The following is a 13,838-nucleotide window of genomic DNA, read 5'->3' as shown; positions in this document are numbered from 1 at the left end:
GAAATAGAACATAAAGCCAGAGATATCATTTGGAAAGAAAAAGGTCAGAGAAGACAGACCATCATATGCACATAGAGCAGAGGTGGTATTCAGCCAGTTGTGACAGGTTCTGGAGAACCGGTAGCAGAAATTTTGAGTAGTTCAGAGAACCAGCAAATAGGCTGGCCCCATCCCTGCTGCCTCCCAGCTGATCTTCTTTTGTTGGGGTGGGGAGGGAATGGGGGTTTTGCAGCAGAAGTGGGTTGCTCCCGCTTCAGCCTGGAACTGGCAGTGGTGGCGGCGGGAGGCTCCGCCTACCTGCTCAGACACTTCTGCGCATGTGAGCGAGTGCACCAGCAAACCGGTAGTAAAAAAAAATGGGAACCCACCACTGTTTTGCAGTAAACTTCCCCCAGAAGTGGGGAGGGAATGGGGATTTTTCAGTATCCTTCCCCTGCCACGCCTACAAAACCACACCCCCAAAGCCATTCTGTGCCCACAAAGCCATGCCCACAGAACCGGTAGCACAAAAATTTGAATCCCAGCACTGATGTAGAGGTTTCTCAAACAGAAGAATATGAACAAGTTCCTCTGAAGTTTCTGTTTAAGGCAAATACTCTGCCCAGTGACTGATTATCTATGCTTTTAAGTTACAAGTGTTCAAGTATCTACTGCCCACTGCTAAGAGGCTATACTTAACATTCTCATTAGTCGGAGATGCCCAGACGTAACCTTTAATCCTATCAGCAAGGCCATTTCAACAGCCACTTACAGATTCAGAGATAATGCAATTGTATCACTTCCAGAACACAAGGCTTGTCTAGCTTGGTGCCTGTTCTTTACCCACACTACTATTTTAGAGTGCTGCTTTGCAAACAAATTCGGTCCTTTATCTCTGATTCCTATACAGACTGCATGAGCAATGCATTCTGTCATCAGCCACTGCCAGTATAGATAAAAACCAGGAGCACGGCTTTGATCTTCAGCTTTTAATCAGTGCAAATAGGTTCTGTTGGGAGGGATACTTTCATGCTGTGATGCAAAATGGCAGTGCAAACATCTTTCCTTCCTTCCTTTGGGACATCTTTCTCCCCTACTTGAACCCGCTGATCATCCCCAACCTTCTGCTCAACCTTCTCCAACATGGCACCTTTTAATTTAGGTGAGACTGATGATCTTGGAGCATGGAAAATTATTCTGAATCCCAACAGGTGTCTAGGACTCTAGGGGCTGCATAAGAATTAGGTCACCATGAAAGCTAATACACAAAAATGTTTATTTTAGCAATCATTAATTACATGTCCAAATCTTGACAGGACTGCAGTTTGAAAGTGTGCTGTTGTGGTTTCATTTACGTGTAATTCTGCCACTGTTTTAACACTGAAGCTCTTTGTATCAGACCCTTCTCTTTTGAGGTGTTATGCTTTATATGGTTAATATGGATAATATTGAATTTTCCAGAGGATTAGCTATTAGGTAATATAGAAATACTTTCTTGTTCTATTAAAACACTGCAGTGCCAACTTGCTGTCTTACACCAAGGCTGGCATTTAGAAATGTTCCAAAATCAGGCAAGGAGATATTCTTATAATATTGCATTTGATGGCCTGTGCCAGCCTCTGGGGTATCTTTAGGTCCAACTGAAAACCTGAAATCACCTGAGATCAGGTCAGATAACATAACCATCTCTTTCCATATATAGCGGTTGGTTCCTAAAATAATTTCCAAAGCTCCTCTTTCAAAATAAATAAGCGAGTGGCTATCCAGAACAAGGAGGAGCTGAACTGGGTGTGGAATGCCATTCCCAGTTGCTGGGAATGCCTGCCTGCTAGGTGCCTACACTGAAATATTTTTGATTCCAGACAGAGTTCTTTCTTATTCTTTCAGGCTATGTATCCCTTCCATTCTAAAAGCAGGAATCACTCAGAGATACTTTTATATGTCTTACTTACTTTTATATGCATGGCTTTACTTTTGGGCTTGGCAACTATTAAATTTCTGAAATATTTGTATACTGTGTTTTATGAGTTTCTATTTTGTCAGCTACCCAGATCACTTCAGCTAATGGCTAATACGGTGATGTATTAAATAAGAATACAAACAATCTTTGTTTAGCACCCAAAATTGGGACCAGCAGCTCAGTCATTAAGTGAAGTAGTCGTTAAGTAAAACATTTCACAGTTTTATTTCAACTCTTTTCTTTACAGATCTGCAAAGATCATAAATCAAAGGACTGATCGCAAAGTTACACTTTCACCACTCTTTAACTGCAAACAGTTGCTATATGAGGCAATATTTAAATGAGGGCTACCCATAATTACAAATATGTAAGTGTATAAATATATAACTGTATAAATAATTTAAATGTTCAGCATATTCTCTCTCAGTGTGCACCCTGATTTCCTATATAAAAGAGCAAGCAAAGTTTCAGGGGCTTATTTAACAGTTTAGAATAGAATAGACTAACAGAGTTGAAAGAGACCTTGGAGGTGTTCTAGTCTAACTCCCTGCTTAGGCAGGAAACCCTACACCACTTCAGACAAATGGTTATCTAATCTCTTCTTAAAAACTTCCAGTGTTGGAGCATTTACAACTTCTGGAAGCAAGTTATTCTACTGAATTGTTCTAATGGTCAGGAAATTTCTCCTTGGTTCTAAGTTGCTTCTCTCTTTGATTAGTTTCCACCAATTGCTTCTTGTCCTGCCTTTAGGTGCTTTGGATAATAGGTTGGCTCCCTCTTCTTTGTGGCAATGCCTGAGATATTGGAACACTGCTATCAAGCCACCCCTAGTTCTTCTTTTCATAAGGCTAGACATGCCCAGTTCCAACAACCGTTCTTCATATGTTTTATCCTCGAGTCCCCTAATTATCTTTGTTGCTCTTCTCTGTACTCTTTCTAGAGACTCAACATCTTTTTTACATCATGGTGACCAAAATTGGATGCAGTATTCCAAGAGTGGCCTTACCAAGGCATTTTAAAGTGGTATTAACACTTCACGTGATATTGATTCTATCCCTCTGTTCACGTAGCCTAGAACTGTGTTGTTTTTTTGGCAGCTGCAGCACACTGCTGGCTCATATTTAAGTGACTATCCACTAGGACTCCACGATCCCTCTCACAGTCACCACTATTGTGCAAGGTACCACCTATACTGTACTTGTGCATTTTGTTTTTCTTGCCTAAATGTCGAACCTTACTCTTTTCATCATTGAATTTCATTTTGTTAGATAGCTCCCAAGGCCACAATAACACCGTCAGCTAAGTGGAGGGCCACAGGCTTTCCAGTGGTTTGTCAAGATTGGCAGAATGGGGAAGGGTGGTGTTTTGGTATTAACTGAGTAGCTATGTTAAGCCACTTTTAAGGTTTAAAACTTTTTCTGTGTTGGTAACTGTCAGAAACCAGCAGAAAATTGCCCATCCATTCATCAGCAGTTTGTTGAATTTTAGCATCCATTTCCAAGGGCCTTTAGGACCACAAAAATGGACTTCAAGGGTTGCAAGAAGCTCATAGACTGCAGGTTACTAACCCTTGCCCTGCAACTACAGGCTCAAAGAGCTGGAAGTAGGAACAAAGCAGCTTCCAATTTGTAGAACATTATCAATACGTAAAAGCACTTACTACAGATAATTATACTTACTCCAAACTGGAAGCAACACACATACACACATCACTTCAACTTCTTCCTGTTCTTGCCTGTACCAACGCTATCCCTAAAGATTTGGGGACCACATTTTATTGTCCTGGATGATGAATTTAATTTCTAATAAAGTAAGTTGACATGTACTGCAGACAAACAGTATTTCTTTGCCAATTTCATGATAGCATGATCTATTATTTTGAAACCAAAAAACTTTCCATAGAAACAGCCTTGCTAGAATAAGACCTTGATGGGTTTATTATTTAAAAAGGTCAAGCACACATGTTTTTAAATAGCAGGCCAATTTTTGTAGTATATTCTCTAAAAGTGGTCCCGCAGTTCCTTGACAGCTTATTTATTGAGCTCACAGCATTAAACATGAATGTGGGTTCTTTACTTTGATTTATATTGAGCCATTGACAATGTCAATGAATATATGCTACTCTTTTGGATTTGAAGGCATGCTTTGTTCAGTTCATCTTTGGATATCGTGGTAGCTCTGCAGTCACAGTCTAGAAGCACAGAGTCTAGCACACTAGGAGCACTGAAAGTCCATTGTTTCAGCGACTATGGGCCTGCTATTCTGTGATGCCACTCAGGGTTTTCTATCAGTTTTTGATGACATATACCTTCAAAGGCAGTGGAGGCTTCATAGCACAGAACTCAGATCCTGTCAGCAGCCACAACCTAGGGTAGATGTCAGAGTGACATAGGGTTTCTTTCACAGTGTCTTTGTGGTGCTTGAGTAGTCAACATTGAGTCTCTTCCCACAGTTCAGTAAACCATACAGCATAAGGTGGTCATTCATTCTGATATGTCCCCCCCCCCCCATCTCATCTAGGCTCTGATAATCAGGGACTCAATGCTGGTGGACTCTGGGTGATAGAAGACCTCCAGGTTAGAGACATGGTCTTGCCAATGAATATCAAGGATGGAGTAGAGAATGTACGCGTGAATTTTTCCAATTGTCTGATGTGCCTTCAATACAGAATCAAGGACTCACATCCATATAGGAGAGAAGAGATAACTACAGCTCTGTAGAAATCCAGCTTTCTGGAGATACTAATGTCATATTGATTGAGCACCCTAGTATGCAGCCATGCCAGTGTCTGGCTGGCCTGGCTGATCCTGGAGTCTATTGCTTGAGATGATGCTTCCCATGTATTTGAAGTTGTTTACTTTTATCAGCTGGGTGTCATGAACAGAGATTTTTGGTTTTATGGACTTGGTACTTGGCACAAGTTTTGTTCAGGTTGATAATCAGGCCAAGGACGACAGCAATATCCGAGAAGTTCAACATCAATTGTATATCATTTTCTTTGTGCATCAAGAGAGCACAGTCAACAGCAAAGAAGGTTTCTTAAATGACTGTATGGAGCCACTTTGCCCATGTGTTTAAGCAGCAACGGTCAAAGTGAGAGCAATTCAAAACAAAGCAAAACACACACTTACCTTAAAAAGTGTCACAGTGATTTCAATGTTTTCAGGAACAGGCCACACTACCACCCCACGGTAAGGATTCTTTATTCCTGGTTGCCAACTATGAGCCTGAAGAAAGAATTGTGAGAGATAGGAAAAGTCTTGATCTATGTAGACGTAGCATCTGAGATTAAGGCAGAGAGCAACACTTGCTACTTAAGGGTAAAGGTGAATGGAAAAAACAATGCATAGGACTAAAGCTAGATGTTGAAGAATCTAATACCAGTCAAGACAAAACCAGTCACAAATTGTCACTCTTTAGTACCCCATAGAAGTCCAGAAAGCCTCTCATATTTACCACATTTGGTCAACATTTTTGCATGTGTATAGATTTAAAATGGTTTTCATCCACTATATAATTTGGCTGTTGGGCAATGAGAAGAAACCCCTGTAATTAACTTCTAGTGTTGTAGGAAAGAGAGATAACCAAGTTAAACTTTTTACAAAATACCTGATTTGCCAAAAGTTAAAAATGGAATGTCTCTGTTTTTCTTATATATTGATATAATTGTGTTAAATTTGCTACAACTCCATCAGACATCCAGACTGAGATACACCGTCCTATCATTCCATTCCATTGTTATCTGGGTCATTATTCTCTTTCTCTTAGCCCAACTAGCTCACAGGGTTATTATGATGGGGGGGGGGAGGAAAGAGAAATATATATATATTGCCCTGAAATCCTGTAAAAAATATAGAACACAGAGCTAAATAATAATAATAAATAATAAAATATTTATGCCAAACTATACATTTAGATAAATTTTGGGATACAAATATCTTCTCAACACAACTGGATCCTGCATTTGATTTGCTTCCAAGAATGCATTTAGTTAAAACTAATTTCTTTGCTTATGCATTACTGGCAAGATGACTAAGACCTTCAGAAACTTTATTGATCTATAGACCTGGAGACAGATTTTTCTAATCGCATAAAAATATGCAAGATTTTTAAAAATAGTTTTATTATAATTCTTGAACTTAACTGGAAGATGGAACTTAGTCCTACGATTCTTGCTATTTGAGAAATGGTCTTTGAATGCCCCTATTCAAATCAGGATAATTAATGTTCTTTGCAAGGCTATTTTAACTCCTGAAGGATAGCTCAAATACTTAATAATGAAGAAATGGTGTTTTTTTTAAAAAAAAAAGTAAAGACAACTTTACTTGCTACCTGAACATTCAGGAAAGTTAGGAGGATCAGAGTGCTGCTGCCTCTATTATATGGCTAAAAAAGGACTGTGCACTATGATGTCCAACAGAACAGATTCACTTTTCTTGTATGTAAGCAAAGGAAAGCAGAATTATTTCATATGAGTAGAAATGGACATAAAGAACAATGGGATGGATTCCTATTAACGTAATATAGCATCTGCTCTGGACAGGATGGCTGTCCAGAGAGTGGTGAGGACAGTGGAAAATATAAGTTCACTTCCGTCTATCCAGGACATGGCATATAAGCATTGTTTGACCAGAGTCAGTGGGATTGTCAGGGAATTACCCATCCTCTTCATGATCAGTTTTTATTGTTATCTTCTGGGAGGAGGCTTCGTGATATCCAAAGCAGAACAACCAAATTCTCTAATAGCCTTGTTCCATATAGTATAAAATTCTTTTTTACGCTACATATTCAAAATGTATAACTTGGCATTTTTGCTGATGCTGATGCTATTTATATTATTATAATATAATATATTATAATATATTGTTATTCTTGGGATGATGACATTGTTTGGTGGGTGGTATTAATTCTTTCAAGAGTGGGGCATCGGAATTTCATTTTAATGTGTGACGTTGTGTATCAGAGGTGGTATTCAGCAGGTTCTGATCAGTGCTGGAGAAACAGTAGCGGAAATTTTGAGTAGTTCAGAGAACGGGTAAATACCACCTCTGACTGGCCCTGCCCCCATCTGTTCTCTGCCTCCCGAGTCCCAGCTGATTGGGAGGGAATAAGGATTTTGCAGTAACCTTCCCCTGGAATGGGGAGGGGATGGAGATTTTACAGTATCCTTCCCCTGCCACACCCACCGAGCCATGCCCACCAATCCATTCCATGCCCACAGAACTGGTAGTAAAAAAATTTGAATCCCACCAATGTTGTGTATACAGATAAATGACAACAAAGGTTATCTTATCTTCTTATCTTACATTTCAGATTTATGCCTGGCATTTATATTAATGATTTGTGTGCTGAAGCCTTCTGTGTGCTCATAACTCCTTCCATTTTTCTTAATATTAAAGAAGCACTTTAATTACCAAAATTATTTTAACCCTCTTTCTATATTTTTGAAAATGCACAAGAGCATAATTGAATAAAGAGACACAGAGTGGCCCATTCTGACTCCTTCAGGACTGAATCAAATAGTAAAATTGGTCTAGTGCACAGGTGTCAAACTAGCTGCATCATGTTGCCGTCATGTGATGCTTTGCAATGTTTTTTCCCTTCACAGAGCTGAGGTGGGCATGGTCTGCATATGATGCATCCAGCCTGCAGGCCATCAGTTTGACACCTCTGATCTAGTGGCTGAAGCATTAGGCTAGAAAGCAGAAGACTTGAGTCTTGCCTTAGGCATGAAAGCTCACTGGGTGATTTTGGGTTAGTCACTCTCTTTCAGCCCAACTCACCTTACATGATTGTTGTTTTTTTTGGGGGGGGGGAAGGAGGAGGAAAGAGTATCAGGAATGTTTTTCCATCTTGAGGTATTTATAAAAATAATAAAGGTGGGATATAAATAAATAATAAATAATGAACATTTTCTATTTATTCATATCAACAAATGGACCCTAACCGGATCTGCGTCTTGTAGTAGAAAACCATGCTCTTCAGCCCTCCTTTTTTTCCAAATAAAATCAAGAGGGGGAAGATGAAAGTACAGAGAAAAGAAAGGGATGGGAAAGAGGAAAAGTTGAAAGGGACAATTGGAATTGATGACGTAATCTGTGATAAATCAGATAAAAAAAGAAATAAATAGGACAGTCCTCATTCTATCCACCAGTGGTCCTGATTATTATAGGCAAAACAATATAAATTCTTCCATGTCAAAGTATTGGGCTACAACTGGAAAAACAGCATTTAAATTATCATTTAGCAATGATAGATTCAGCACTATCCACAATAGATGAATGGTTGATGACAATGATGGAACTTGCTGTGACAGCTAAAATGACATCTTTGATTACAGAATGCCTATATTTACTGTTGACTGGAAATCTCTTATGGATATCTTGCATAAAACAGGAAAAAAATTATGGTTTATGGTTTTGATGATTAGACAGGATAGATTATAGAAAGAAGAGAGTTATGTTGTGATCATAGTGTCAGAATTAAATTTATAGTTGTACTTATAGCTGTTATAAAGAAAATTGGAAGTTACTTCTTTGTATCTTTCTTCTTTTCTTTCTTGCACATTTAGCTTGCATCATTACATAATAAAGTATATTCACAATAAACTAACGATGTTCTGGATTAAAGTGAGAAATAATTTGATTGTTAAAGTGATCTGCAGTTAGCCTTGTAGTATTTTTTTTTGCTGAATATTATAGCATTCATTTAAATTACTGCTTAATTTAATACATTTAAATTATTGTTTACTCTTTAATATAAACTTCCAGAAGAAAAATGTTGTTTGAACTGTGTTGCTCTTGTTAATGTTGTTACAAGAAGTACTATTATTGATAGTAAAATCCGGGGACATAAGAATGGGGGGGGGGGATTAAAAACAATAGCATAGTAAATAGATAAGTTAATAAATCAGGATGTATATTACAACTGAATTCCATTGGAATAGCTTTCAAGGGAAATTGAAGAATCACTGGTTTGTTTTTTTTACATAATGTAGAGATTTGTATAACATAAACTTCCATAATGATAAATACTAAGGTTCTATTAAAATTGAAAAAACATGCAAAGATACAAAATCAGTCATAGCAGCAGGGTTTATTAGCAATAACAATAACGTATTATGACAAATTCCTTTACAAAATTTAGATCTCTCATCCTTGTTTTGAATCAAGACAATTATCATGAGAGACTTCAAATTATATCCCCTAATTAATGGAAAATAAGACTAACCTTAGAAGATTTCCTTCGGCTTCTTCTTGTCCAAACCACTACCAATTTATCTGGTTGCCTATTGGGAAAAACAAATATATTCACTATTAAATGTTCCTATGTTGATTTTAAAAGCTACATGAGATTATAAAATAAACTATAACATTGAAAATTATGCTGTCTCTGTCCATTCCTGCACACTATTTTTTTTAAAGCCTAAAATATAATTAGCTACCGACATGAATCATTTTTTGTGTATGGTACTACTATGAAACTTCTCTTTTGAAAAATAATTATATGTATTACACAAATATTTAGAAATCAAAGCAATTTTAAATTATTTCTATGAATGCTTTAATGTACATATAACACACACACACACACACACACACACACACCACATACATACACACACACAAATATTTGTTTTCGTAGATTTTCATGGGTACAGGTATGCAGGTCTTGGCGTATTTGGGTCTTTTCCCATATAAGATTGAGAGTATCTTGGTGACGTTTCGACAAGGTCCCACTTGCCATCTTCAGGCTGGTGCCTTCGGCTTCGTGCTCGTGCGAGCAAAGCGTGACCGGAGCTGCCGTCTTTCTATAAATATTGGTGGGGAGTGCTGGCTTTTTTGCTATAGGCTGATTGGTTGGCTGTGTTGTAACATCTTGATTAGTTGATGGAGTTGATGTTTGCAGATTAGTCGGCTGTTTCGTAACATCCTGTGGATGAGGTACTGGCTGTGTGCCTATTGTTCTTTTGTATTGTAACGACCTGGGTAATGGGCTGTGTGATGACATCCTGAGCTCTATTGTAGTGATATCCTGAGTCCTGTGCTGCAACCTCCTGGGGGGTTGGCTGCATTGTAACATCCTGAGCCTTTGCGTTGTAACCTCCTGAGTTCTGTGATGTAATGTCCTGAGCAGATGGCTGAGGTGTAACATCCTGGGCTTTGGTTTGGCTCCGAGTCTGCGGTCTGGCTATGTGTTCATGGCGTGTGTCAGTTTGCTTTGTGTGGGGGTCGGAGAGGGTGCAGCAGTTGGTGATGCCACCGTGGTTTGGCTTCTGGATGGTGGTTGCATTTGGTCTATGGGATGGGTTTGGGTTTGAGTCTGGTCAGGGTGATTGGTGGTTGCGTCCTGTGTTGTTCTGGGTCCAATGTCGGTTTTCGTGGCTGGTACTCGTTTGTTGACTAGGGCTAGTTTCCAGATGTCTGGTAGGCGGGAGGTATTGTCACATTTATTCATGTTATTCATACACACACACACACACACACACAAACAAACAAACAAACATATGCTGGTCCTGTTGTATTCGGGTCTATTCCCTCGTAAGAATGAGATTGTCTTGGCAACGTTTGGGTGAGGTTTCACTCGCCATCATCAGGCTGGTGTTTTCGGCTTGCCTAGCTTGTTCTTTGTAAAATACAACTTTGAGGGAAAGAATCTGGGGAAAAATATGAGATGCTATCTATTTATCTTATCTTCTCTCCTGCCCTGGGCTGGAGAGATAAAGGAATCTCTCGCCTGTTTCTCCTGTCCAGCCCACAAGTTCTTTTGTGCACAAAGTGGAGCTGCCTGCTCTCTTTTGGCAGGCAATTCTTTTGGTCTGTCCAATTCACGACCACAACTGTGAAAGCCGGGACTGCAGTCATTGAACGAAATGGTCATGTGGGCATCTTGATTAACGATCACTACCTCAATGATCAAGATTCCAGTTCCAGTTGTGGTCATAAACTGAGGACTATCTGTACAAGTACAGCAACAATTAAAGCAATACAGCAATCTTAAAATGCTGAAACTTGAATAAAAACAAAAACCTAAACGTTGTGTACTATGTATTGTGGCATAAAACAAGGTTCGGCTAAGGCAAGCCCAGGAAAAGTTACATTTAGTGCAGTGGTGGGATACGACCGGTATGCCCGGTACGGGTGTACTGGTGCCTGCTGGGAGCACCAGATATCGTTCCAGTATGGTGCTCCGGAGGGCCCACCCACCTGCCCGCTTTCTTTACCTCTATTTGAGCCAACTGGGGTATTTGCGCACGTGCACGGGGTGTACAGCGCCTGCGCGACACTCCACTGAGCAGCTGGAGCATCACGGGCAGTGGGTACGCATGCGTGCGCTGTGCACGTGGTGGCTGCCTGGCCCCGTTGTAGCGTACCGGTTACAACGGGAGCCAGAACCCACCACTGATTTAGAGTCACTAAGGCCACTCATGCCTGCTGTGATGAATTAGACTCAAGAAGGACCTCAGGCTACCCATCTGTTCCTTTAAATTGAGGAGAAAATCTGGAGAAAGTCCCTCAAATGAGTACATAAAAAGGTATTCTTTTCAGATGTCTGCTTCTTAAACAAGAATAAAAGCAGCGGTGAGATTCAGCCAGTTTGCACCACTTCGGGAGAACCGGTTGTTAATTTTCTGAGCAGTTTGTGAACTGGTTGTTAGAAGAAATTTTTAGGGCAGAGAACCTATTGTTAAATTATTTGAATCCCACCACTTACTAAAAGAATTCTGCAAAGGATCCAGTTGACATGTTAATTTAGGAGAGGATACGGAGGTTTTAAAAGAGGTCAGGTGTCTGCCAGGTGCTACTGCCAGCAGAGACAAGAGGCGTATTCTTAAGATAGTCAAGAATGCAAGTAAGGACTGTGACGTTGATGCTATTATACATCTTGGCACTAATGATCTATCCCAGAAAGATGTACTTTCTGTGCAGAATGATTTCCAGAACTTGGGGTATGAACTTAATAGTATAGGTTGTAGGCTTATCTTTTCAGAGGTTTTACCTGTATATAAGGAACAAAAAGGGAAGGGCCAGCGTGTAGCAGAGTTTAATGTTTGGCTAAAGGAGTGGTGTAAAAGGGAAGGCTTTGGTTTTATTAGTCATGAAGCCTGTAGCTGGTCCAATGAAAAACTGTACAAAAGAGATGGGTTGCACCCATCCAAGAAAGGAACTGAGTTACTTGGCATTAAATTCACAGATTTTCTTGATAAACATTTAAACTGAAGAGCGGGGACAGAGAATTAATAGATACAGAACATCTCTGTCCCCAGCAAACTAAAATTCATAGGGTTATAAATGCATGTAACATAGATGTGTGTGTGGGTAAGATTATCACTCCTGCTGTCAAGCAAAACCAAGCATGTAATAGTGATTGTCATACCATGTGCATGAATCACACAAGTGGCAAGAAAATAGGGGCAGTCAGGCATAATACAGGTTATGTAGACAGTAAACACAAGGTCAATCAAAATGGACTCAAATGTCTATATACCAATGCACAGAGCATGAGGAATAAACAGGGAGAATTAGAAATTCAAGTAAAAGAGGGCAGATATGATATTATTGCCATTACAGAAACTTGGTGGGATGAAACTGACAAATGGAACATACAGCTAGAAGGATTTAAATTATTTAAAAGAAATAGACCAAATAAAAGAGGAGGTGGAGTTGCACTATATATAAGAAATAACTATGTCTCTACAGAAATAGAGCACAACAATAATGAGAACTATCTTGAATGCATTTGGGTCAATATTAAAGGTTGTGGGGGAAATGACATTGCCATAGGTCTATACTACAGGCCACCCAACCAAGCAGAGGAAGAAGATGAACTTTTTGCTAGTCAGCTAACTAAGGTATGTAGGAAGCACACCACAATAGTAATGGGAGATTTTAACTACCCTGACATCAACTGGGAAACAAACTCTGCACCAAGTGGAAGATCCAACAGGTTCCTAACAAACCTAGCAGACAACTTTGTTTTCCAAAAAGTAGAGAAGGAAACAAGGGGATCAGCCATACTGGACTTAATTCTCACTAACAGAGAGGAAATGATAGAAGGTGTTGAAGTCATAGGAACCCTGGGGGCAAGTGACCATGCAATATTGGAATTCAACATTATCCAAACACAAGTAGTAGAACAAAGTCAAACTAGAGTCTTGGACTTTAAGAAAGCTAATTTCAATAAACTTAGAGAGAGCTTGGGAAAAATTCCATGGATGAGAATCCTCGAGGGGAAAACAACTCAAGAAGCTTGGGAAATTTTGAAAAATGAGATTAGAAAAGCCCAGTCTAACACAATACCAATGAAGAAGAAAAACAACAGCTCCCAAAAGAAACCAGCATGGCTGCATAAACAACTATCTGACAAACTGAAAGACAAAAAAAGTAAGTATAAAAAGTGGAAGGAGGGGGACATAACTAAGGCAGAATATCAGCAAATAGCCCGAGCCTGTAAAGATGAAGTGAGGAAAGCTAAGGCTCACAATGAAGAAAGGCTTGCCACAAAAGTAAAAATTAACAAAAAAAGCTTCTTCCAACATGTTAAAAACAAGAAAAAAGTTAAGGAAACAATTGGTCCATTGCTAGGAGAAAGTGGCAAGAAGATGACAAGCAACAGGGAGAAAGCAGAACTATTTAACTCATGTTTTGCATCTGTCTTTACACAAAGGGATAAAACAGTCCAACCTATCAAAAGCAGCACCACAAAATTAGGAACACAAATTGAAATAGGGAAGAAAATGGTAAGTGAGCACCTGTCTACCCTAGATGAGTTCAAATCACCAGGACCGGATGGATTACACCCCAGAGTTCTGAAGGAACTAGCAGACGAGATCTCAGAACCACTGAATTATATCTTTCAGAGATCCTGGAACACCGGGGAACTACCAGAGGACTGGAAA

The 13,838-nt window shown here is 39.4% G+C and overlaps 1 protein-coding gene across 3 annotated transcripts in view; it reads right to left on the bottom strand.

The window, feature by feature from the left end:
* The window catches only part of EHBP1 (EH domain binding protein 1), a 279,410-nt gene that overhangs the window by 219,280 nt on the left and 46,292 nt on the right, over positions 1–13,838 (bottom strand). For all 3 annotated transcript variants that reach the window (XM_081941545.1, XM_081941543.1, XM_081941544.1), the window contains exons 3-4: positions 9,170–9,227; positions 5,071–5,166 (exon numbers count right to left, since the gene is read on the bottom strand). In XM_081941545.1, the coding sequence (XP_081797671.1) occupies positions 5,071–5,166; positions 9,170–9,227 (154 nt within the window). The remainder of the gene's footprint in view (positions 1–5,070; positions 5,167–9,169; positions 9,228–13,838) is intronic.

Source organism: Natrix helvetica (assembly GCF_964273705.1).
Source record: "Natrix helvetica genome assembly, chromosome: 2".
Taxonomy (NCBI): domain Eukaryota; kingdom Metazoa; phylum Chordata; class Lepidosauria; order Squamata; family Natricidae; genus Natrix; species Natrix helvetica.
Note: the sequence above shows the minus strand (reverse complement) of the source record. Positions and strands in the feature narration are given on the sequence as shown.